Source organism: Acinonyx jubatus, chromosome C2, assembly GCF_027475565.1.
Source record: "Acinonyx jubatus isolate Ajub_Pintada_27869175 chromosome C2, VMU_Ajub_asm_v1.0, whole genome shotgun sequence".
In the NCBI taxonomy this organism is placed as follows: domain Eukaryota; kingdom Metazoa; phylum Chordata; class Mammalia; order Carnivora; family Felidae; genus Acinonyx; species Acinonyx jubatus.
The window spans coordinates 150614852-150637343 of record NC_069384.1 but is presented as its reverse complement, the minus strand read 5'-3'; the positions used below and the strand labels follow the sequence as shown (position 1 = coordinate 150637343).

Here is a 22492-nt window from a genome sequence, read left to right as displayed (position 1 = left end):
ATGCCAGAAGCTTACATTTTCAGAGCCCCTCCATCCACAACCACGGTCGCCTCTTTTGGCTTCAGTGCCGCTTTCTGTATTTTCTTTCTTTCTTTTCTTTCTTTCTTTTTTTTTTTTAAAGCATTATCACTAACATTTCGGAGAATGTTCTCTCTCCTAAAACCAAGAGCGCCGCATGTCACAGTGTTTATTTGGCTCTCTTTCCCTCGCGTTTTCGTGTCCGACATCCGCTCCAGAGGCAATGACTCTTTGGCCTTCGGTTCAGCACTAGTCAGACGTGGTGAACAAACACTAAGCGCATGTAAAAAGTAGACGTCGATACCAACAGCCGTGATTGTTCACAGCCAGCCCAGCAAGCCCCGAAATGCTGCAGAACCTTCTAGCCTGGCAAGGGGGGACCGCGCCACGGGCTACTAGCGTTTCGACGCCGATGACCATTGGCGGGGCTTGCGAGCTTCGGGCTTGTGTGAGACTTGGTTATTTCCCATGAGTACTGTTTGAAGATCACACGGTTCCCGGCCACCTAAAACGTGACTGCGACCTAACAGAACTGCATACAAAGCATAGAGAAGATGGACTCTGTTCCCATCGCTAGAACCCAGAATGGCTTCCCCGGGGGATGGCATTTACCAGAAGAGTGTGTTTTCAGGCTGAGGACGCAGAGGCACGGCGTCGAGAGCTCACACAGGAGAGCCTAAGACCCATGCGGGTGGTGGGCATTGCAGGGAATAGGGGGGTTCGTGAGCCATCTCTGGGGAAGGCTGGGGAAGACAACTGACGGAAGAGATCCGGCTGGGCCACAGAAGGCCCATGTAGCTCAGGAAGTCCGCCCTCCATCCCAAAGGCAGAAAGTGTTTGAAGCGGGCAGTGACGCGTGCCACAGTTTGCCCACAGAGCACGAGATCGTTGAATTTAATAAAAGGAGGCAAATGGCCGATCAAACCTGGAAATTCTCATTCTCCTGCTGAGTCTTGGATCCACAGAAAACCCTGTGGTCGGGCAGACCCATCAGGGTGCACTCTCCGTCCCTCTCCACCTGGGACAGTCGATATTCCTGGGCAGGAAATAAATGACATTGGAAGCGACTTCCCTGGTTAAAAAGAGGAAACTCCACCTGCCTTCCAACCCCACCCAGAGCTAATCAGTGGTCAGAGAAGGAGAGCCCCGGGCACCCCGGTGAAAACTCTATCTGTTAGAATCACATGTCCGTAGACTCCAGCTGTGCCCATTGGAATCACCCCAGGGGGCTTTCAAAGCTACCAACGGACCAGAAATTCGGGTCTATTGGTCTGCATGAGATCTGAGCTTCGGCAGCTTGAAATAGTCTCATCAGGTGATTCTAAGAAGCAGCCAAGGCTGAGAACCACTATCCGGGGTCCCTGCCTCTAGACTGGGCACATTTCCACTCAGCAAACACCTATTAAGCGGGTACTACATCTCAATGCAGTGCTGGGCACATAAGAAATCATGCTAATAACTTACTAAAATCAAGAACACCCCCTTTTGTGCATTAATACTGCTACATCGCATCAGGGGACACGTAGTAGTGGCAGCTTACGTAATTGAAATAGAATCTTCTAGCCTTTGAATCACAAACGTTAAGGAAGCTGTATTATATGTTAAACATGCAGCGGAATATCAGCCGGCACTGTTTCTTGCCAGATGGTGGGAAAGCTGGTCTCACTGCCCCAGAGGGCGGCCTCCGCTCTTGACTCCCTGCTATGACTGAAAGATCCCTAAAGCCCCTTATCTTGAAAGCCACAGTTAAAATATCAATCGTTCAGTCCTCCCCGTCGCCACCCTTTGAAGATCTCCTGCCTACTTGTGGATTTAGGAGGACATAAAGTTGAGGCTAAACAGTCCTCCAGAGCTCTCTCAGCAGCCTGGCTCTGCAGACCCTGGGAAAGCATCCCAAGTCACGAGCTTGCAGAGTGACCGGAAGCCTTTTGATGTCTGGCCTCTGTATCTCAACTTTTCAACTTCAGTCGGTCTGGAGCAGTCACTCGATGACAGATGAGACCCGTTGGGCCCGAGCGGCCAGCAGCCACAGGTGGCTGCACAATTGGTAGGGCAAGGGGTGGGGCTTCCTTCAGGAACCCATTACTCAGACCTGGCAGGATGCCGGGTGTGGGGAGGGGGCAGGCCGGGGCGTGACTGTCCCATCCATTCTGCAGCCTGGTGGGCCTCTAGCAGTGATTCTAAGGCTTTTATTGCCCCCCCCCCCCCGGAAGGAGAGGCCAGGTGGACACCTGACAATCCGGCTTCATCAGACTGGCTGCCCTCTGAGTGATGGATGTCACCCCATATGCGGAAGACGGATGAAGAGCCGGGGGTCAGAGTCACAGAGCACCATTGTTTCAGAACAATAGGAGAAAGAGGGAGTGGGGATGTGGGCTGCTATTTAAGTATTGTTGCCTTTAGCACTTGCTGGTGGGAGAGGAAGGCAGTGGGGGCGGAAGGAGGGCAGGGAGCAGGCAGGAACTCTGCCTGCCTCAGGGAATGGGGGTGGTGGGGAGCGATCCAGTGAGCCGTGCCCAAACCTCAGCAGGGCTCCGGGCTACTGCATTCCACCCCTGGAAGATGAGCTTGGCTTCCAGCCGGGGTCCCACACTCAGGCCATGTGGTGGAACCCATCATCTGGGAAATGTAACAAAATAGTAAAAGCAAGTCCCGTCTTCTCTCTCCCTCTCCTCCTCTTCTTCCTCCCTCTCCACAACCTCCCAAATCTCCTATCAGATTTGGAGGAGGAATCGCGATGGAAAAGCCCTCGTTTGGGAGTCAGACTGACCTGGTTTGCTCTGGGTCCCTTTGGGCAAGCTCCCTAATCTGTCTGAGCTGCTCCTTACCTGTCAGAGGTGGGTAATCCCTTCCGGGGTTCCTCTTAGGACCCAGTGAGATCATGCTGTGCAATATGCCTGGCACAAAGCGGCCACCCAACAGCATCAGCCTCCTTGCCCTCCCCTTTCCAGAAAGACCTCACAACATTCCCCTTTCTCACTCCAAAGGGGACACCTGTATGTGGACATGCCACAGCCAGAAGTCTCCAGAGGGAGCCCCCGTGATCTTTCTCATGACAGGATTGGCCAGGGCCTCTCTCCCGGGCTCGGCTGCTCGGCTCCATGGCTGGTGGGTGAGGCCCCCAGCTGGGCAGCAGCTGCTCAAGTCCAGCAGACCCTTTCCCAGCGGCAGTGCCCGCACCTTGCCGGCCCGCCGCTCGCGGAACAAGCACTTACAGAAGTCGCATGCGCTGGCAGTGTCCCGCCATAAGCGTTCAGCACTCCCCTTGCCCCTGCACCCACCGGCCAGCTTTCAGCTCCCCGCACCTGCCCCTCTGCCGAGGCTTTCTCTGGCCAGAGCCTGCTCACTTGGGTGCGTGGGGCAGGTGCCAGGAAATGCATGCTCCCTGTCCCCCGAGTGGCGGGTCTCAGGAGTCCGTGGACAAAGACCCACCTCCCTGGGAAGACGAGCTGTGTGTTCCACGCTGCCTCCCAGATGCCCGTAGCCAGACCAACCCCAGTACAGAGCCGACCGCCTGCCCCGTGTGCCTTCTTCGTCTTCCTTCCCTTCCCTGTCTCCCTCCTCCACTCCCAACTGGTGTCTCCGGGGGTCACCTCCCCGACACACTACCTGTACTCACATCTTGGGAAGGGGATCGCAACCGGGACAACACAGTGCCCACCGTGACTCTGTACACGGACCGGAAACAGAACTGAGGACACGTAAGGTGCACAGTCAGCCCTCGGAGGGTGACGGACTGAGGTCTAACTCGGAACAAACAAGCCTGCTGCCGGGTAGCTAGCACTGACCGGCACTCACCCCTCTCCCTCCCGCGCAGTGGCAACGTGGAGCGCTCCGAGTCCCTGCATGACAACACCCTCACGCTGACGGTGCCGCTGATGCACGAGGTGGACACGTCCATCACTGGGTGAGTAGCCAGGCCGGCCAAAACACAGGGGGACCCCGCGGTGGCACACCGGCCCTTGCTTGTATTTGCATGAGTAGCCGCGAGTCCGGGGCCCTGCCGGTCCCACTTCTTCCCAGCTTTCAAATGCAGGGCAAAAGCTAGAGCTACTGGCCCGTGCCCTCCTCCCTCCTTGTTTTCTCCTCTTTCCCAGCTACCCACCCACCTGCTGGGTAACACAAGAAGTTGGACGGCAAGGTGAAGCCCCATAATTTCTTTGAGCGTTCTGTACACCTTAATGTGCGTGTTTTCCCGGCACCCACCCCTCCAGGGGGTCATGATGTCTGGGATTCAAATCTCAGCCGAACGCCGCTGGGCCGGAGGTTACAGCCAGATGTGTCCCAACGACCCTGGCTGGCTTGCAGAAAGGTCCACCTTTCCGATCAGCTTCACAGTCAGCGCTGGCTTTGCATGTTTCTGTTAACCCCTTCTGCAGAGCCTGCGGTGGCCCTGCCCGACGTCTGTGGTGGTCCGGAATGGGCAGGGAACTAATCCAATGGGCACGGCGTCTGCCCAGGGGGAAGTCCACAGCCACTCAGCGTTGCTGGCGTTGGAAGGCAGGGCTGCAGGCCGCAGGCTGCAGGGACGCAAAGCAACCCGGGTGGTTTTCAGCCAAAGCCCAGGCCTGGAAAAATGAGAACTCAGTTCCTGCTTCTGGCTTCAGAAAACAGAGCACATACCTCTTTGATAGTGGAAAAAGGATTTGCACAATTAAGTGTAGATCAAATGAGGACCCACTGAACCCCTGCCCCGATGCAAGCTGAACTTTCTAGAGGTTCAGAGTTTCTCATTTTTCACTTCTCAAGTGCTTCTGGGTCCCGGCCTTGGCTAGAAGCTGAAGCGTTAACGCATTGCAGAAGGGCCATTCTGCAAGAGTTCGCATGCCGCTGGGTGCCTGCAACGAGCCTCTGGGCGTGCTTGCACTCTGGGCGTTTTTGTCAAGTCTTTGAGACAGGAGGCATCAGAGGAATATATTTGCAAGTTAGCATAGATCTGCCTCTGTTCTATTTTTAACCATGTGCGGTTTATTTACTTGCCTCATCAGAGGCACGGTGAGAATATGGCCTGAACCAAGCCCTGCCCTTGGGGAGGAAGAGAAAACACTGGATCCTGTTGTCAGGCCCTAGGAGGCCTCATTGTAGAGGCGTTAACAGCCCCCACTGAAGCCATCAGTTACACACACACACACACACACACACACACACACACACACACACACACACGAGTCAACCTCTGACCTTTCCAGGAACGTAAAACAAGGCTAGTTTAAAGGAATCAGTTCTTGCCATTTGATAACTCCAGAAACTCACTACATTTCTAAAATAATACATGTACGTTGGAAGTAGATGAATTGCTGTCCGTTCAGGTTTGGTACCAGAAATCTTACGTTACCGTGTCTGGGCAAGTGAGTGGCTTCTAGAATGTCATCTAGAATCCGTGATTTGTCTCGGAATTCAAGTGAGTCCGAGCTTGGTTTCGTCTCAATTTTGTTCACATGGGCAATGTGGAAAGCATCGCTACAAACTGAGCTCGAATTCTTAACCGCATCTTAAATAGCCACTGTTTGAAGTCTGAAGAAAAATGCTATCATTGAACAGACTCGGCTTTTAATACCTAATTTCTCGTGGTTTTGGTAGTCTGACATTTAAGTTGTTTTAATGAATCTGTCGGAGTGGGGTGTAGGACGCCAGATACATAATTCATTTATATTTATTTCTTAAAAGCTTGTCGTGTTATTCCTCAATCCCCAAAATGTTTTTCAAATGATAAAACAGAACATGTATAATTTTGTGATCCAGTTTTTAAAAAAAAACAACAAACAGCTGAACTCAAAGCTACTATTGTCGTCGTCTTCCTTTTAGAAATGTAATCTCAGTACATATTTGTATGTGTAGTCTATTGATTTAATACAAAACAAGACATTCCTGGAAGCTTCTGTTTAGGAAAACATAAATCTGGCCGTGTCCTTTTATAGGAAAAAGAAGTAACAATTCCAGAAGGGAAGGGTTTGGTGAAGACACTGGAGGGAGCAAGGTTCTAGATTAAATAGAGACAGAGGTTTGGGTTCTCAGGACAACTGTGACCATGGATTGCTTGACCGAGGTTTACGGTGACGGATTAAATGCTTTCCTCTTTCAGAATCATGTCTCCAACCTCCTTTGTGTACGGCGAGTCTGTGGATGCATCCAACTTCATTCAGCTGGATGACATGGAGTGTCACTTTCAGCCCCTCAACATCACCCTTCAGGTACCCACCCCTGGAGACGGTCTCTGTCACTGAGGGCCCACGGAAGGGCCCATGAGATGGATCTTCTACTGAAAAGCAGCTAAAGAACTAGGCTCTTTCCAGGAGAAATTGTCCCAGCCTGCTTGGCTAGAGTGTAGTGTGTGTGTGGCCGGGGGAGGGGGGGGGGTGTTTCCCGTAACCACGCAGAATTAATCCCTTCCCTGTCTGCTGTATAGACCCCTCTGCTTTTCAACACTTGGAAGGAGAACTGTGTGATAAACCCCAGCTTTCCCCAAGAAGGCCTCTGGCCAGCATCCCAACCCAACTGGCCCCAAAGGATCCCTTTGAGTTCTCCATCATTATTCAGCTTATGGGGAGGGCAGCCTCATGCATTTGCTTTGTCCCCTTTTTCCTGGGGTTCTTCATGCTGACTCGGCCTGAAGGGACAGGGACAGCCATTCACAAGTGCAATCTTCCAATAGCAAAGTGGTGTGAGAATGCGTAAGCTCCCGCGGGAAGCAGCGTGCTGCTCCCTCACGGAGCCGTGGCTGGCTCTCCCTGGTCATAGAAGCACCATTTTCAGCAGGTCCACCCGGTGTGGACCCTGGACATCATAAGGATCACCATTCCTTCTCTAGACCAGGGTGGGCAAACATCTTCTGCCAGGGGCCAGCAGGTAAGGATTTTAGGCTTTGTGGGCCACGCAGTGTCTGTCTGTATGTGTGTGTGTGTGTGTGTGTGTGTGTGTGTGTGTGTGTGTGTGTATATATATATATATATATATATATATATATATATATATATACACATATATATATATATATTTCCCAACTATTTGAAAGTGTAAAACCATTCTTAGCTTGCAGCCCATGCCAAAAACAGGTGGCAGGCCAGATTTGGCCTACAGGCCAGTTTGCCGACCCTCATTGTGAAGTGTAAATTCTCAGGCCAGCACTGTTCAACATGAACATCTTTGTGTGTTAAGCTAGAGGGACCTCGGCCTCATCCAGTCCATTCTCCTCAGTTGGCGAACACTGGTCAGGCTCTGACGGGACAACCCTGTGTGGCCAAGCCCCCTGCCAGGAGCTGTGGATGAAGTGAAGGGAGATGAACCTGGCTGGCCCATGGTGCGCTGGAACCTACACCCCACATCTCTCCATTCCAGCTCCTAGAGCTGCCCCCGGCCTCTACCCGTTCGTCCCCATGGAGAAGATGGTTTTCCGGCCTGGCATCGACTGCCATGACCAATAATTACTGTTTTCTTTCCCCGTGGCCACTCCTAGGTGGACTGAAGGGATGAGAAATAATCATGGGGTGTGGGTCCAGAGAACGAGGCGGTGAAACATTTGTGGGATCTCCCAAACAATGGTCTTCCTCTCTCTAAAGTGTTGTCCCAGGCAAGAGACCTCTAAAACTGTGATGAGGGACGCATGTTCCCAGCTCAGAGAGGAGGTGCTTCCTGACCAGCTAAGCCCCTAACTGTCACACCCTGTGCTTAGTTTCCAGGGAAAAGGGGAAGATGGGGTTAGACCTGCTTTCGAAGTCTCACAGTGATTGCTGTGAGTAGGACCTCTGTGTTTCTGAATTGCTTCTCAGAATTAGTTTATTTTTCTCCATTGCTTTTTGTAATTGGATAGAAAACAGATAAAGACCAGATGGAGTGATTTCGTTCACTTAAATCACTTTAATTACTTACCCACTCTTAGCAGTAAGTTTTGGAGGTGTCTTACAACAAAAGATAGTCCAGAAAATGATTCAGAAGGGTTCACGTGACACACGCCATTCATGAAGAGGGTATAGGTGTTAAGAGAGAAGACAAGAGTCGGAGTTTTACTGAAGATCCAAAAATGTTCTTATCACCCTCCAAAATGAAAGAAGGAAAGAAAGATCAATGCATCTGAGGGCATGCGGTTAAGTCGTGTTTCTCTGAAGGCATTTTTGCAGGGAGCTTAAAGTCTGGTATTCAAGCAAAAAGCTTTCTTCACATCTGACCTGACATAGGATACAGGCTGGAGAAGGGGGCCAGGAACGAGTGGCCGGGCCATGCCCCTTAGATAAATCTCTTGATTAGCAGTTGCCTGAGGAAGTACACGGCACTCCGTTCAGGATTAGGGGAGCTGACTGAGTCCGAAACATGGATAGCGTGTGTCGTCGATTAGAAGGCGATCCTCTTGTGTCAGCAAAGCTGACAGTTCCCTTGAGGGTGCTCTGGTGACTCATCTTTCTGATCTAATCGTCACTATTATGACTGAAACGTAGGAAGGCCACCGACCAGGCTGATGGTCCTAATGACCAAGGAACGGAGCTAGTGGGGGAGGGTAAGATCAGGAATGTGGATAAATCTGTTCCGTATTTCCTTATTCTGGAAGCATCGCTCCTGAGGAAGGGCATAAGACTTTCCTTATAGCGTGGTCTTTCTGTCTTTTCCAAAGCTGCTATTCAACAAGCTACTAATTGTTTAAAGACTTCACTGCAGATGCAGACAGGTGAAAGGCAGAAATACTAGCCTTGGGCCTGCCTTCTGCCTTCCATCAAACTTTTCTTAACAGGAACACAATCATCTGTTGAGCCCTGATAGGCTGTCTTTTTTTCATTGAGCGTTCATCATTTTTCTCACCTGAAAAATAATGGTGGAAAAGAACACATCTGCCGCACGAGAACATTGGCGGAGAATCCAAGCTTAAGGCGTTCGTTAAAAAATAACCGTGGTAACACGGGGCCCTCTCACCCGTCCTGCGGTAGTGAGTGAACTAGCACAGAGCAAAACCACTTTCTTCTTTCTCTCCCCCCGCCCCACCCCCCTGCCTCATGCTTTTCGTCGGGATTCCGTCAGACAAGTCAATAATTGTCTTTCCAATTCTGCGCGCTCATGTTTCACTTCCAATTCGTTCCTTCAGTTGTGGTTAGATACTCCTTCCTTTTCTTGCGTCTTGGGGCGGTTGTCTTTGGTGGATTTTGTTCTTTTGGAATCAAGAGCTGGCAAGGACTGCTCCTCCCCTCCGTCATGTCCCTGCGCTTTGAAGCAGAACCAACTACTGCAGAAACAATGAGCACGCGGTTTTCTAGGGACGAGCTGGCTGGAGCTCGATCCTGAGACGTCCTGTCGGTGTCTGCAGACCTGGCCAGATTTCCCTTCCCCTCCCGGCTCTGCCCTTCTGACCCCAACTTCAGAGACGCCTTGAATCCCCGAGTTCTGTCTCTAGTCCCCAGGCCCCAGAGCAGCCTTTAGCTGCTTCTGTCTCTTGATTCTACCCATGTTTTGGGTTTTTTTTAAAGCAATAACACCTTTATCGAGATACCGTTTTTCTCCCGTGAAGTTCACCCGTTTAAAGTGTGCAGTTTATGGATTTTTGGCTTGTTTACAGAGTCGTGCAACCATCACTGTCACCTAATTTTAGACCGTTTTCGTCACCCCCCGAAAAGGAGCTCCATGGTCTTGAGCAGTCACTCCCCGTGTTGGCGTTTCTGTTGCCGCTGTAAGAAATGACCACAAACTCGGTGGCTGAGAACAACATAAATGTATTACCGTACAGTTCTAGAGGGTCAGAAGTTCAAAATGGGTCTCATCGGGCAAAAATCAAGGTGCCAGCAGGGCTCTGTTCCTTTCTGAAGCCACTAGGGGAAAATCTGTCTTACTTTTTCCGGCTTCTACGGGCTGCTGCATTCTTTGACTCATGGTCCCCTTCATCTTCAAAGCCGGCAATGGCCAGCTGCGTCTTTCTCAAAGTTCACCTCCCTGATTCTGACCGTCTCCCTCTTCCCTGTATAAGGACGCTTGTGGTTACATTACACCCACCTGGATAGTCCAACGTACTCTCTTCATTTTAAGGGACACTGATTAGCAACCTTAGATCCCCCTTGCCATAAAGCGTGTTCACGATTTGGTTCCTTGGATTTGGGGACAGGGACGTCTCGGGAGGCCATTCTTCTGCCTGCCGCATTTCTCGTATCCCGGCCCCAGGCAACCACTAATCTACCTTCTGTCTCTACACCTCTATCCATCTTTTTTATTCTCCTTCATACTCCATTTTTGCCTTGACTTCCATTCTCGACCTTTCCTCCATCCCCTTTCCCTTATCTGTCTCTTTGTGGCCACTGTCTTTCCTCTCATTTTTAGGACATGATGCGATTCTGGAGACAGAAAACAGAGAGGACTATGGGGGGGGGGGGAGGATAAAGTTTTGCAGGACCAAATGCTGGGGCAGAAAAGAGGTACACAGATGTCCTCAAACAGGATTAGCAAGAGATTAGCTGTAAGTTATGGAGAAACCTGATCAGCCGGATGGTGTAGTAAGAACAGCCCTTTCTGTAAGTTACATCATTTGGTTTGGGGAAAATTCACTTCGTCTTCTCTGTTACCTCAAACTGTAAAAGCAGGACTTGGACCAGATCAGTGCTTCTGAAACTACAGTTCCTGGGCCAGTAGCGTCAGTATCTTCGGGGAACTTACTAGAAGTCCGTAAACCCCCTCACCAACAACACCCCCCCCCCCAGCATATCTACTGCAGAAACTCTGGGCACGACTCTCCCCCATTATATGTTTTAACAAGCCCATCTGATTATTCTGATGTACGTTAAAGTTTAAGAACCACAGGACTAGACTATGTTTATATTCCCACCAAGTGTAATAGCCGATGAGTAATTCCTAGGTATATAAAAGGAAATAAAATTTTTAGCAGGAAGAAGACAAAGACATGCTGAAAGGGAATAAGGTAATTTGGAAGTTTGGGGGGTTTAAAATGTGTATTAGGAGGATTTCTGTTTCATTAAAACCTGCCATTATTCAATATCTCAGATCACTTGAAGTCATGACCTTTTAGATCCCAAACCCTGCAGTCTCTGTGGGAGTATCTACTGCATGCCATGAAATGAAGATCTGTATTTCTATTAAAATTCACTGTGTGTGTCTCACACCCACAGGTCTATAATACTGGGCCAAGCACCCTTCCTGGGTCATCTGTCAGTATCACTTTCCCCAATCGACTGTCATCTGGAGGTGCAGAAATGTTTCATGTCCAGGAGATGATGGTGAGTTCTCGCTTATTGTCACTGTTGCCTTCAGATTCGAACTAGCCCATTCACATTTTGCCTTCTACCCCGAGGACCCAGAAAGTTTAGCTCATTCCAACCTTTAGAAACCTACCTGGAGAAGCCGGGGACCCTCGACACCTGAATTTCTGCATTGGGACAGTTTGGTTAATGCCATAAGACCTCTCTGGGGATGGGGAAGGGTTGATTATGAACATGACTTCTGGGATAGACTTTTCTGGTTCTGGAAACTCCTGGCAACCTTAGGTGTGGCTAAGGCTACATTTTTCTGAGGGGAAGATCCACAGCATTCATGAAGATTCTCAAGGGGTCACCGAGGCCTGGGGGATGAAGGCTTAGTTCCTAAGACAGAGATGTAGATTGAAACTGACATTTATATACAGAATGTGTAGTTCTACTTGATTCTATGTCAACTGTCGATTTTATCTCAAGGGGAAGTTTGACAGCTAGTATGTGATCATCCCTCCCACCTCCTTGAAACTGTCTCCTTGGTTCCTCCTTTCTCACTGGCTTTTCTCCTCATCCCCCCAACATCTGTAGGGCTCAGGGTCAATCTCAGAGACCTCACCCCGACTCGTGGCTTTGTATTCAATGTGTGCTGATGACATCCAGCCCAGACTTCTCCCATGAAATCCAGACTTTAATGGTTAACTGCCTTCAGGCCATCTCTATCTAGATGCCTGACAGGAATCTCAATCTTCTCCAAAACTGTGGTCTTCTCAGTGGTCCCCTTCCAAATCTGCTGCTTCCACAGCCTTCCCCATCTTAGCAAATGGCTGCTCAGTCTCTCCAGTTATTCAGATCAAAGACCTTGGATCATCCTTGACGCCTCTCTTCCCATACTTCACTTCTGATCTGCCAGCAACTCTAATGTCTCCACCTTCACACAATGTTACCGCGTGTTACACCTCCGCTGCCAGCACCCCACTCGCAGGCACCATCATCTGTCTTCAGTTATCGCAGTAGCCCCTCACTTGTGTCCCTGCTTCCTTCTGGGCCCCCCTGCAGTCTGTTCCTGGCCCAGCAGCAGAGCGAGCCTCCCAAAATGTGGGTCAGTCGTCTTAATCCAATGGCTTACCCACCCCCAAATCTTCCGGCACCCCAGCTGGCCCACAGTCTGTCTCCTGTCGCTCTGTGACCTCAGTTCCTCCTCTTTGACCACTCTCTCCACTCCTGCCACACTGTCCCTTGCTGGTCCTAGAGCACAGCAGACACTTTCCTACCTCCAGAGCTTGCCCTTGACCTTCCCTCTACCCAGATACCCTTCCCCCAGGGAGCCACATGACCTCCAGCTTACCTCCTTCAGCTGTGTGCTCAAATACCACCTGCCCAGTGACACCCTCCCTGGCCGGCCTTGGTCCCGGCAGTCCTCATGCCCTTTTCCTGCTCATACTCCACTGTCACCTTTGTCACCAGCTGACATTCCATGTGTTTTCATGTTTGACCAGTTTATCTGCCTCCTCCTGGCCCCCTACAGTATAAGGACAAGCGTTTCTCTCTGCTCACTGCGATATCTCCAGACCCTAGTACGATGCTTGGCATGTAGTACACGCTCAATGTGAGCCAATACATGCTCAATACAGCCCAATATCTGTGGGCTGAAAGAAAAATCTACAGTCTGAAACAGAGTTGTTCACTCTGTCCGCATGAATTCGGGAAGAGAGCCATACTGTTCAAAACTGCCTCAGGCTGATTCAGTCTGAAGTGGCTGGGTGTGAGGGGGGACCCTTCCTGGGAAGGACTGGGGCAGGATGCTCAAGTGAGTCAAGGCATGCCGTCACATTGAGAGAGTCACGGAATCATTGCTCTTCACGTGGGCACGCGAGGGACATAGCTCTAGCCAGACGAAGGGACGGCCTCTCCACCGAGAGCTTGAAAACTGGGGTAGCAAGGCTCACCACATGTCACACATCTGAGCCGACAGTTGAAGCAGACGCTGCCCACAGGTGTGGAAAGCGTCATGTGATGGTGACAGCAGTACCTGGCATCTCGGTCCACTTGGGTCTTGTGGCCTGAAAACCCGGACCGTGTGAAGCGTCGAACGTAGAACAGGTCGCCCCGTCCCGAGTGGCCTGCTTGGTCATTTCCTTCCCTCACGATATTCCATTCCTGTTCCGTGAAGAGCCCACGTCTGTGAGCTCTGCTGACACAGAAGAAAAGAGCCCACGTTCCTTCCCAGCGGTGTGCCGTGGCTTGAACCCGGCGTAAGGTCACGCGTGCTCTTGTCTACCCCCTTAAATATTATCAGTCATACCCACCACTCCACCTGTTCCCCGGGCCCAGGAGCGTTTTCCTATTCAGCGTGCCCTGAGAGTTGTCGGCAGAAACGTCTGTAGGGTGGCAGAGAGAACTTTTTTCTTCATAGACAGAATTATTTATTGACCGAAACAGGAAATTTAAGTCACTCAGTTTCTGAGGGGATCTCAGAACCAACTACACCCCTCTTTCTCTTGACTGATCGTCGGACCAAGGAGAAGCCACTGGAACGGACTTTGGAACACATTTATAAATAGCTGGCTCGCCTGGGAGGCGTGAGACGTGGTTTTCCTGAAGGTCTGCAGAACTGCATGGCTGTTAGTGTAGCTGAGTGGACGCTCAAAAGCCCACGTGGTGTCAGCTGGCCTCGTTCCACTGTTGGAGTCCTCAGAAGCAAACCCGTTGGGTGCTCAAGGCCGTATTTAGAAATTTCACGAAGTCTGTAACAGAATCTGCAAGGATGGCCAAGCCTCCCGTTGGACACGCCAACCGTGGTCAGAGGCTTACGGCCTTTTCGTGGTATGGAAAACCCAACTCGCTGGCAGGCCTCGCTAAGCAGGTAGTGAAGCACCTCGTTCCCGTGAACAGTCAGGGCTGGATTACGACGACCCTGGTAATGTAAAGGCGATGCAGTGATGAGGTGAGGGTCCCCGGGTACCTGTTTCAGAGGCCGATGGGCAGGACATCCTCTGCCCTGAAGCCCTCGGGGCTGAGAGCAAGGACGTCCTGTTCTGAGGCAAGCTCAGCGTGTCCCCAGCTTCAGCCCCTCCCTTCCTCAGCAGAGCCCGAGAATGCTCCCTGGGGCAGGTGTGGCCCCTAAAACTCATGGCGTTCTCCGCGTTGGCCCTCCTGGACTGCAAGTGGAGTAGGGCTTTCATTTGGGAGGTTTGGGTGGCGTGGTGCGAGTGGAACTCACCCGTTTGGGGAGAAACCGGCCCTCATTTCCTGTACCGCACAGGAGGTGACTCTCCAGCCTGGTGGCATCCCCTCCCCAGGCCACCTCCATTTCCCAGCCTGGGACGGCTGAGCGGCCAGCCGCCAGCTACAGTTAAGCCAACCGAAGCGCCCTCTTGGGGGAGGGCCCTCCGTCATCCCTCCCCACACCCCGTGGGACCCTCAGATTGTTTCCAACATTGCCCTCGGTATCTGTTTTGCCTGTGGTCGCCATCCACGTAGAATGCGAAGGGTGGGCGTGCCATCCCCATGGGCACTGGGCCATCACCCCACCTCTGGCCCTGAGCCTGTGGCACAGGATTCCAGCTGTTGGCTCAGAATTCATTCAGGAGCATCTGGGCGGCTCAGTCGGTTAAGCATCTGACTCTTGATTTTGGCTCAGGTCACGATCTCACAGTCGTGAGTTTGAGCCCCACTTATGGGCTGTGTGCTGGGCGTGGAGCCTGCTTAAGATTCTCTTTCCCTTTCTCTCTGCCCCTCCCCTCCTCGATCTCTCAAAATAAATAAAGAAACATAAAAAAAATAATAATGATTCAGGGGCATCTGGGTGACTCAATAGGTTAAGCATCCGACTCTTGATTTCAACTCAGGTCACGATCTCACAGTTTGTGAGATCGAGCCCCAACATCAGGCTCCGCACTGACAGTGCAGACACTGTTTGGGATTCTCTCTCTCTCTCCCTCTCTCTCTCTGCCTCTCCCTGCTCTCTCTTTCAAAAATAAATAAACAAACATGAAAAAATGGCTTAAAAAATAGTAATTCGTTGAGGCCCGTCGGGGGCTAGAGCTATGATCCCTGGGCAGGACAGACCTACCTCTAGGTTTCACCAAAGACTCTGTGTTTTCCCGGAGGGTTTCTTAAGGTCCAGCTGCTGTGAGTGGAGTGTGGCTTTGCTCATGTGGGAGAGATTTTTCTAGGGAGCCTAAGGAAGCGTGACCCCTTCATACTCCCAGCTGTGGTTCATGATCTTTCCTTGTAGCAAATGTTCTAAGCCCCTCCACTCTGCTTGTGTTCTATTTAGAAATAGAGCCACAGTGGTGGTCCGAGGAAAGACTTAATTTCCACTGCCTCCCACCCATCAGCGTTGTGCAGTGCCCTGTGGGGACACACTGACTTCTCACAGCACAGCAAAAATGTGGGTAAGCCGCGGTGAGCATGGTATCCATCAGGAAGCCAAGTTGCAATAACCATGATAGAGAGTGAGAGGGAAAGAACACCAGACTTCTCTGGACCATCTAAAATAAAATCATTGCAGGGATGCCTGGGTAGTTGGTTGAGCATCTGACTCTCTCTCTCTCTCTCTCTCTCCCTCTCTCTCCTCCCCCCCACTCACACGTGTGCACACTCCCTCTCTCTTTCATAAATACATACATACATACATACATCTATACCATGGCAAACAATAAATCATTCTGGGTTTCTTCTGCAGACACTGGCGGAAAAAGCACCTATTATGTGCCAGGCTCTGCTAAGAGGAATAAGTCACTCAGCACTTCCGGAAATTCAGACTTGCCGGAGACTGACCTAGGAAATGTCACTGCAAGACCATGTGCCAGATGCATGGAGGCATGCCCAGACCCAGGCACGTGGTAGAAAGGTGCAAATCCCACCTTGGGAAGGGCAAAGGAAACGCAGACTCTTTGAGTCAGGGCTGAGAGGATGTGTGGTTGTTCACCAGGAGAACAAGCGAAGGGGAGAACTTTCCAGACAGGGAAAGGTCACCAGTTGTATGTGTACAATGGAGGCAGTATCTGATTCTCTGTTCTCTGTGCCTAGTCTTATACAAAATTGGCAAAGGTAGTGGTTTTCTACACCTTCTCCAGAGCATACTGCAGACAGATACCTGGGCAGTGTGATAGGAAGTCATTTCCTGTGACAGTTGGTAAGTTAATCATTCCTTCTGGGGTGCCTCATTTCTGTGTACTTGTGGATCACTCCATCTCTCCTGACTTAGGAATGGGAAAGGCCAAGCCACTTGCCACCAGAGGCTGTCAAACCACACGTCATGGATGTTGCCAATAAATGACCTGTGGACAGTGGCTTCTGTGGGCCAGACAGCCCTTGTGAGGCAAGCGTTTGCTCCTTAGAGAAAGTTCCTATTGGAAGTGAGGACACAACCTCTCATACAGCTTGATGGGAATTGGCCTGGAAAATGTAACGGCTTTCACTTTGGTGTAGTCTGTCTACACAGACAAGCCTTTTAGCAGAGCCCCTGGGCACGGGCCTCAGAGAAGCTAAGTTAGCACGTAGGTTACAAGCATTATGGCTTATGAAGGGGCGACCATTTGAACTTGGGTGGTGGTCCCACTCCAGAGTTAAGTTTTACTCACAATGTATGAAGTTCAAGGACAGGGATGGGAGGTTTGTCTCAGGATTCAAGTTTTATTTGCTGACACTGAAAACCTATGTGTGTGCAGCTTCCTGATGCCGGAAGTGGGGGCTTTGGGGTTTGGCTCTTGTAAAAATGCAAGATGGAAGAAAGTCAGACATGACAGTTTACAGAGAATAAAGGGCTGGAACCGTATGCTAGGTGAAAGCCTGGGTCTTTCAAAGAACTCTAGTGTTAATCTAGAGACACTGAGTATGCATTCCATTCTTTGTTCCTCCCACAAAACCATCTGAAAAGGTTTACCTCTCTGGCCAGCTCTGTCCTTGCTTTGGGACAGCAATTCTAAAGAACTGACCTGATTTCCAGGAGGTAAAAGAATGTGGAAATAAGGGATGATTTTCTGAGGAGACACGTCAATAACTTTGCCATAGGGCATCATTAGGATGTTGACATCAATATGATATTAATAACTAGTATCCATTAAAATATATCAAAGTAAATTATAAACCCCCTCCCACCCTGTCCCTGCAGACACATCAGACGGGACTGCCCATGATCTGATTTCTGCCAGAATGAGTCAGTTGATATGGGAACTTCACCTGACTTGTAATGAGTCTATATCCCTATAAAGGAAAGATGTACCTGATACATCAGTGACCACACAGAAGCTTAAACTTAGAAATGGAGGACTGAATTGCTTTCCCCTAGAATGATCTGGAAAAGCTTCTTTTTTTTTTTATGTTTATTTATTTTTGGGAGAGACAGAGTGTGAGCAAGGGAGGGGCAGAGAGAGAGGGAGACACAGAAGCAGAAGCAGGCTCCAAGCTCCGAGCTGTCAGCACAGAGACTGACATGGGGCTCAGACCCACAGACGGCGAGATCATGACCTGAGCTGAAGTCAGACGCCTAACCAACTGAGCCACCCGGGCGCCCCTGGAGAAGCTTCTTAAAGACAGTGGTGTTGGCACCATTAACTCGATCACATTTAATCAATGACTAAAGAATGAAGAGCTTTCTCCTAAATACCTGACAAGATAACATACCATTTCCTGCTGTCCTGAGGCTTCCGTGGCCTGTGTTCATGAGCTGTCAAATTTAATCCACATAGCACCTCTACAAGGGGCAGGGGTGGCGGTGGGGTGGGGAGGGTGGTCCTTACCCCAGGTAGAGGAACCAGTCTCAAAGACTGGCCCAGCGTTACACAGCTGGTAAGTCAGAGAGAAGGGTCCGTAATCGGGTCTGTCTGGCTCCAAAGCTCATGTGTTTCCTAGTCCAGTGTATTTCACACCCCTCCTCAGAGCATTGCCCAGCCACCAGAGGCAGACTCAATCAGTAGAACAGACAGATGATGAACAGACCACCAGGAAACACTCACTGAATTGCAGCATGTCAGCCCCAGGACAGAGAGGCACCAACCGCTGTGAAAAGAAAACCTCATCCCAGACGGTGTAATCATGATGCAGACAGAAGATGGTAGAATGAGCGAGATTGATATCTTCAGAGAGAAGCAAGAAGACAGTGTTTCCGTGAAATAGAGAAGCTCGCGTTTCGTACATTTAAAATTTTGATCCCTCAAACAAAAACCTCAGCCTATGAGCTGTGTTGTAGAATGGATGTAAGAGAATAAAGCATTGGGTTGGAAACTGGAGGGGTTTTCCAATAATGTAGCACTAAATGACCCCCAAAATGCCAGTTAAACTTATTCCGTTATTTTATAACAACCTGAAAGGGAGATCCAGATGATCTCAAGATGAGAATGAGAAGTCAGGAAAAATGGAAATGAAAGCAAGTCAAGATTCTTGTCTTGTTTGGGGGAAGAGTTTCTGTACCAATTAGCTCAAGGCTTTGATAAAATAAAAAGTCTAAATACATGAAAATTTTAGTGATGCCTTAAAAGAATGAAAGCAAAGACATCCAAACCACCAAAGAAGCATTTTAAAAGAACTCATGGAGGTGCCTGGGTGGCTCAGTCAGTTAAGCGTCTGACTCTTGATTTTGGCTCAGGTCACGATCTCATGGTCGCGAGATTGAGCCCCTCATCTGGCTCTGTCCTGAGTGTGGAGCCTGCTCAAGATTCTCTTCCTCCCTCTCCCTCTGTCCCTGCCCCCTCTCATGCACACTTTCTCTAAAAATAAAAAATTAAAAAAAAACTCACTAATAAATACATACACATGTTTATATATAATACGATGGCAAGAATAAATCCAAACATACCAATAATCAAAATAACTGTGAATGAAATAAATGCCCTAGTAAATGACAGAGCCTGTCAGGTTAGGGTTTTTTTTGTTTTTCTTTCTTTTTTTTTTAATGTTTATTTATTTTTGAGAGAGACAGAGACAGAATACAAGTGGGTTAGGGGCCAAGAGAGAGGGAGACACAGAATCCGAAGCAGGATCCAGGCTCCGAGCTGTCAGCACAGAGCCCGACACGGGGCTTGAACTCACAGCTGTGAGATCGTGACCTGAGGACCTGAGCCAAAGTCGGACGCTCAACTGACTGAGCCACCCAGTCGCCCTAGGTTAGATTTTTTTTAATCCAAGCATAAGTTACTTACAAGAGGCACACCTTTAAAATGACCCATAAGGTTGGGCTGCCTGGGTAGCTCAGTCGATTAGGCTGTGCTGACAGCCTAGAGCGTGGAGCCTGCTTCAGATTCTGTCTCCCTCTCTCTCTCCCCCTCCCCTGCTCGCTCGCTGGCTCTCTCTCTCAAAATAATAAACACTAAAAACATTTAAAAAGAAATGAATAACCTTTATTGTAAGGAAAGAAACAGACGTATCTCTATGGCAAACAATGTTGCTCACCCCCAGGAAATATAAGGTAATCAACTGACTGGATGTGAGGCCTTGTGCATGCGGAAAGTAAAAGCTTGGGGCACGCTTATAAACTGCCTGACCTTGCATTCCTCAAGCCACACACCGGTCCACTGGCTAAGGGTGGAAAAGCCTTACGAGACCCAGGTGGTTATGTACAGCCTCTGGCCAGTCATTGGCTGATCACTAGGCTATGCTGATCCAAGACAACCCCTAGGAAACCAGGCTTAAAAGTAAAACAAATGTAAACAACAACAACAACAAAAAATAGCAGAGACATCAGAGATTACACATTGCAGAAGACACAGATTCCGCAGAATTAGTCCAGTCAAGGCACTAAACAAATAAGCAAAACAAAAAAAGTAATGACTACCTCTTCCCAAAGGAGGGTAAGAACTCAGAGTTGCCACAATATTTATCTAAAACTTTCAGTTTAGAAAAATATGTATGTGAAACATGAAAAGAAGAAGGAACAGGGTAAACAGGGTGCAGGGGGAGTAAAGGAATCAATCGAAGCTGCCTTTGAGAAGCCCAGATGTTAGATTTAGTAATCAAGGACTTCAAAGCAGCCATTATAAATATGTTCAGAGAACTAAAAGAAACCATGTTTAAAGAATTAAAGGAAAGTATAATAACAATGACTCGTTGGATAAAGAATGTCAGTAAAAGATGGAAATTATAAAAAGAGCCAAACAGAAATTCTGTTCCAAAAATTCCAAAAAATACTTTTCTGGAGTTGAAAGGAAAATACCCGAAATGAAAAATTCATTAGAGGGGCTCAATAGCAAATTTGAACTGACAGGGAATCAGCAAACTTGAAGATCAGTAGAAATATCCCATCTGAAGAACAGAAAGGGAAAAAAAATACAAAAAATGAGGGAAGCCTCAGAGACTTGTTAGACATCATAAAGTATACACATAGAAATACTCATAATTGGAGTTCCAGAAGGAGAGGATAGAGAGAAAGAGGCAGAAAAAATATCCAATGAAACAATTGCCCCAAATAGTAGAGATGTTTAGACTCCTTCACAATAAAAGATTTGGAGGCAACTGACTCTCCATTTGGAAAGAAGTTACAGAAAACCTCGACCTCACTGGGGGGAAAAAACAGGCAGATTAGAAAGTTATAGGTAAAAAAGGAATATTAGCAGAAAGCACTGAATATTTTCATAATATTTGGATGGGAAAGCTCTTCTTCCTAATCAAATCATAAAATCCAGAACCATTAAAGGAAAGATTGACAGATTTAAATCTATAAAAATGTTAAACTTTTGTGTGATCATAAAACATCCCAAACAAACTAACAGATTATTTAGGAGAATATATTTGCAACATAGTTGACAGACAAATATGTAAATGTCTTCTTCAGATCAATAAGGAAAAGGCCAAAAATTATTAAAATGGGTGAAGGGATATGAAGAGGCAATTCACAGAAGTTTTCATGGCAAATAAACATTAAAAAAACAAATGCAAATAAGCAACAAACATTAGACTCACCAGTAATCGAGCAGTGTAAACTCAAATGAAAACAAAGTCCCTCCCCAATTAAACTGGAAAAAATCTAAAAGATTGTTAATATCCATAGTTGGTTAAGATGAGGAAAAATGGGCACTCCTAAATACCATTGGTATAAAAGGCAATCTGATAGGGGCGCGTGGGTGGCTCAGTTAGTTGAGCGTCCAACTCTTGGTTTTGCCTTGGGTCACAGTTTCATGGTTCATGGGTTTGAGCCATGCACTGGGCTCTGCACTGATAGCAAGGCACCTGCTTGGGATTCTCTGTCTCTCCGTCTCTCTCTGTCCCTCCCCCACTCTCTCTCAATATAAGTAAATCGACTTTTAAAAAGCAATTTGACAGTAAGTATCAGAATGTAAAATGTGATTACCAGCAATTCCACTTTTAGGAACCTGTCTCAAAATTCTCACATAAATATATCCAGCAGAAACTTCTGTTTGATGGTAGATATGGATGTCATTGTTCTCAGCATGAAAGTAAACTCTTTCTATTTTGGTGAAGTAGCAAATAATATTCCACAAGGATTCTGAGAGGGAGCTGTTAGATTCAGGCTTTAAAAAAGTAGTAATAATAATAACTTTCTGTTAAGAACTTGTAACAGATGAGGCAATATGCCAAGTACTTTATCTGGACAAATTAACTTAATATTCATTAGAAATTACCAAGGAAGCAGAGGCACAGGGATGTGCCTAGGTCACAGAGCTGATAAGTGACTAAGTTAGCGTTCACTTTTTTTTTTTAATGTTTATTTTTGAGAGGGGCGAGGAGGTGCAGCGAGAGCGGGGACAGAGGATCCGAAGCAGGCTCTGTGCCGACGGCAGTGAGCCCGATGTGGGGCTCGAATCCACACACTGTGAGCTCATGACCTGAGCTGAGGTCGGATGCTCAAAGTCAGTATTCACTCTTAACGACCAGACCGTACAGCCACATGCAAGGCCTTGTGACATCTCTTTGGACGTTAGCATTACCTGGAAGTTAGAATTGTGGTCGGGGAGGTCTCGCGGAGAACTTCATTCAGGGTGGAGGCCCCGAGCTGTCTCGGGAGGTTGTAACGTGATCTTTGCGCGTGAAGGTTTGGCTTGGCGAGTCTGCGTTTCCTGAGAATTCTCTCTCCTTGCTTTTAGCCCTCTGTGGTTTCTCTCCAGTGAAGCCCCAGGCCCCATGTTGCCCTTTGCGGTGTCCAGACTGGACATCCAGGAGCCTCCGTGTGCGCTTGCTAGCCCTCACCCGGGGGGAGCTTTCTGCCGCAAAGGAAATCACTTAGTTCGCTGGCAACAGCAGTTGGACAGTAACACCGGTTTCTGAAGCCGGCCGGTTGTTAAGGCACATTTTGCAGGAGTGAAGGCCCGGGCTCCGTGACTTAGTTACACACGGAGGATAATTGC

General features: G+C 48.8%; 1 protein-coding gene across 4 annotated transcripts in view; it reads left to right on the top strand.

The window, feature by feature from the left end:
• ITGA9 (integrin subunit alpha 9) overlaps positions 1–22492 on the top strand; it is a 355609-nt gene that overhangs the window by 266461 nt on the left and 66656 nt on the right. For 3 of the 4 annotated variants that reach the window (XM_053221698.1, XM_053221699.1, XM_053221700.1), the window contains exons 21-23: positions 3836–3925; positions 6101–6209; positions 11109–11216. In XM_053221698.1, the coding sequence (XP_053077673.1) occupies positions 3836–3925; positions 6101–6209; positions 11109–11216 (307 nt within the window). Of the gene's footprint in view, positions 1–3835; positions 3926–6100; positions 6210–11108; positions 11217–18074; positions 19861–22492 lie in introns of those variants that run through there. The other variant, XM_053221701.1, reaches the window with a different exon arrangement.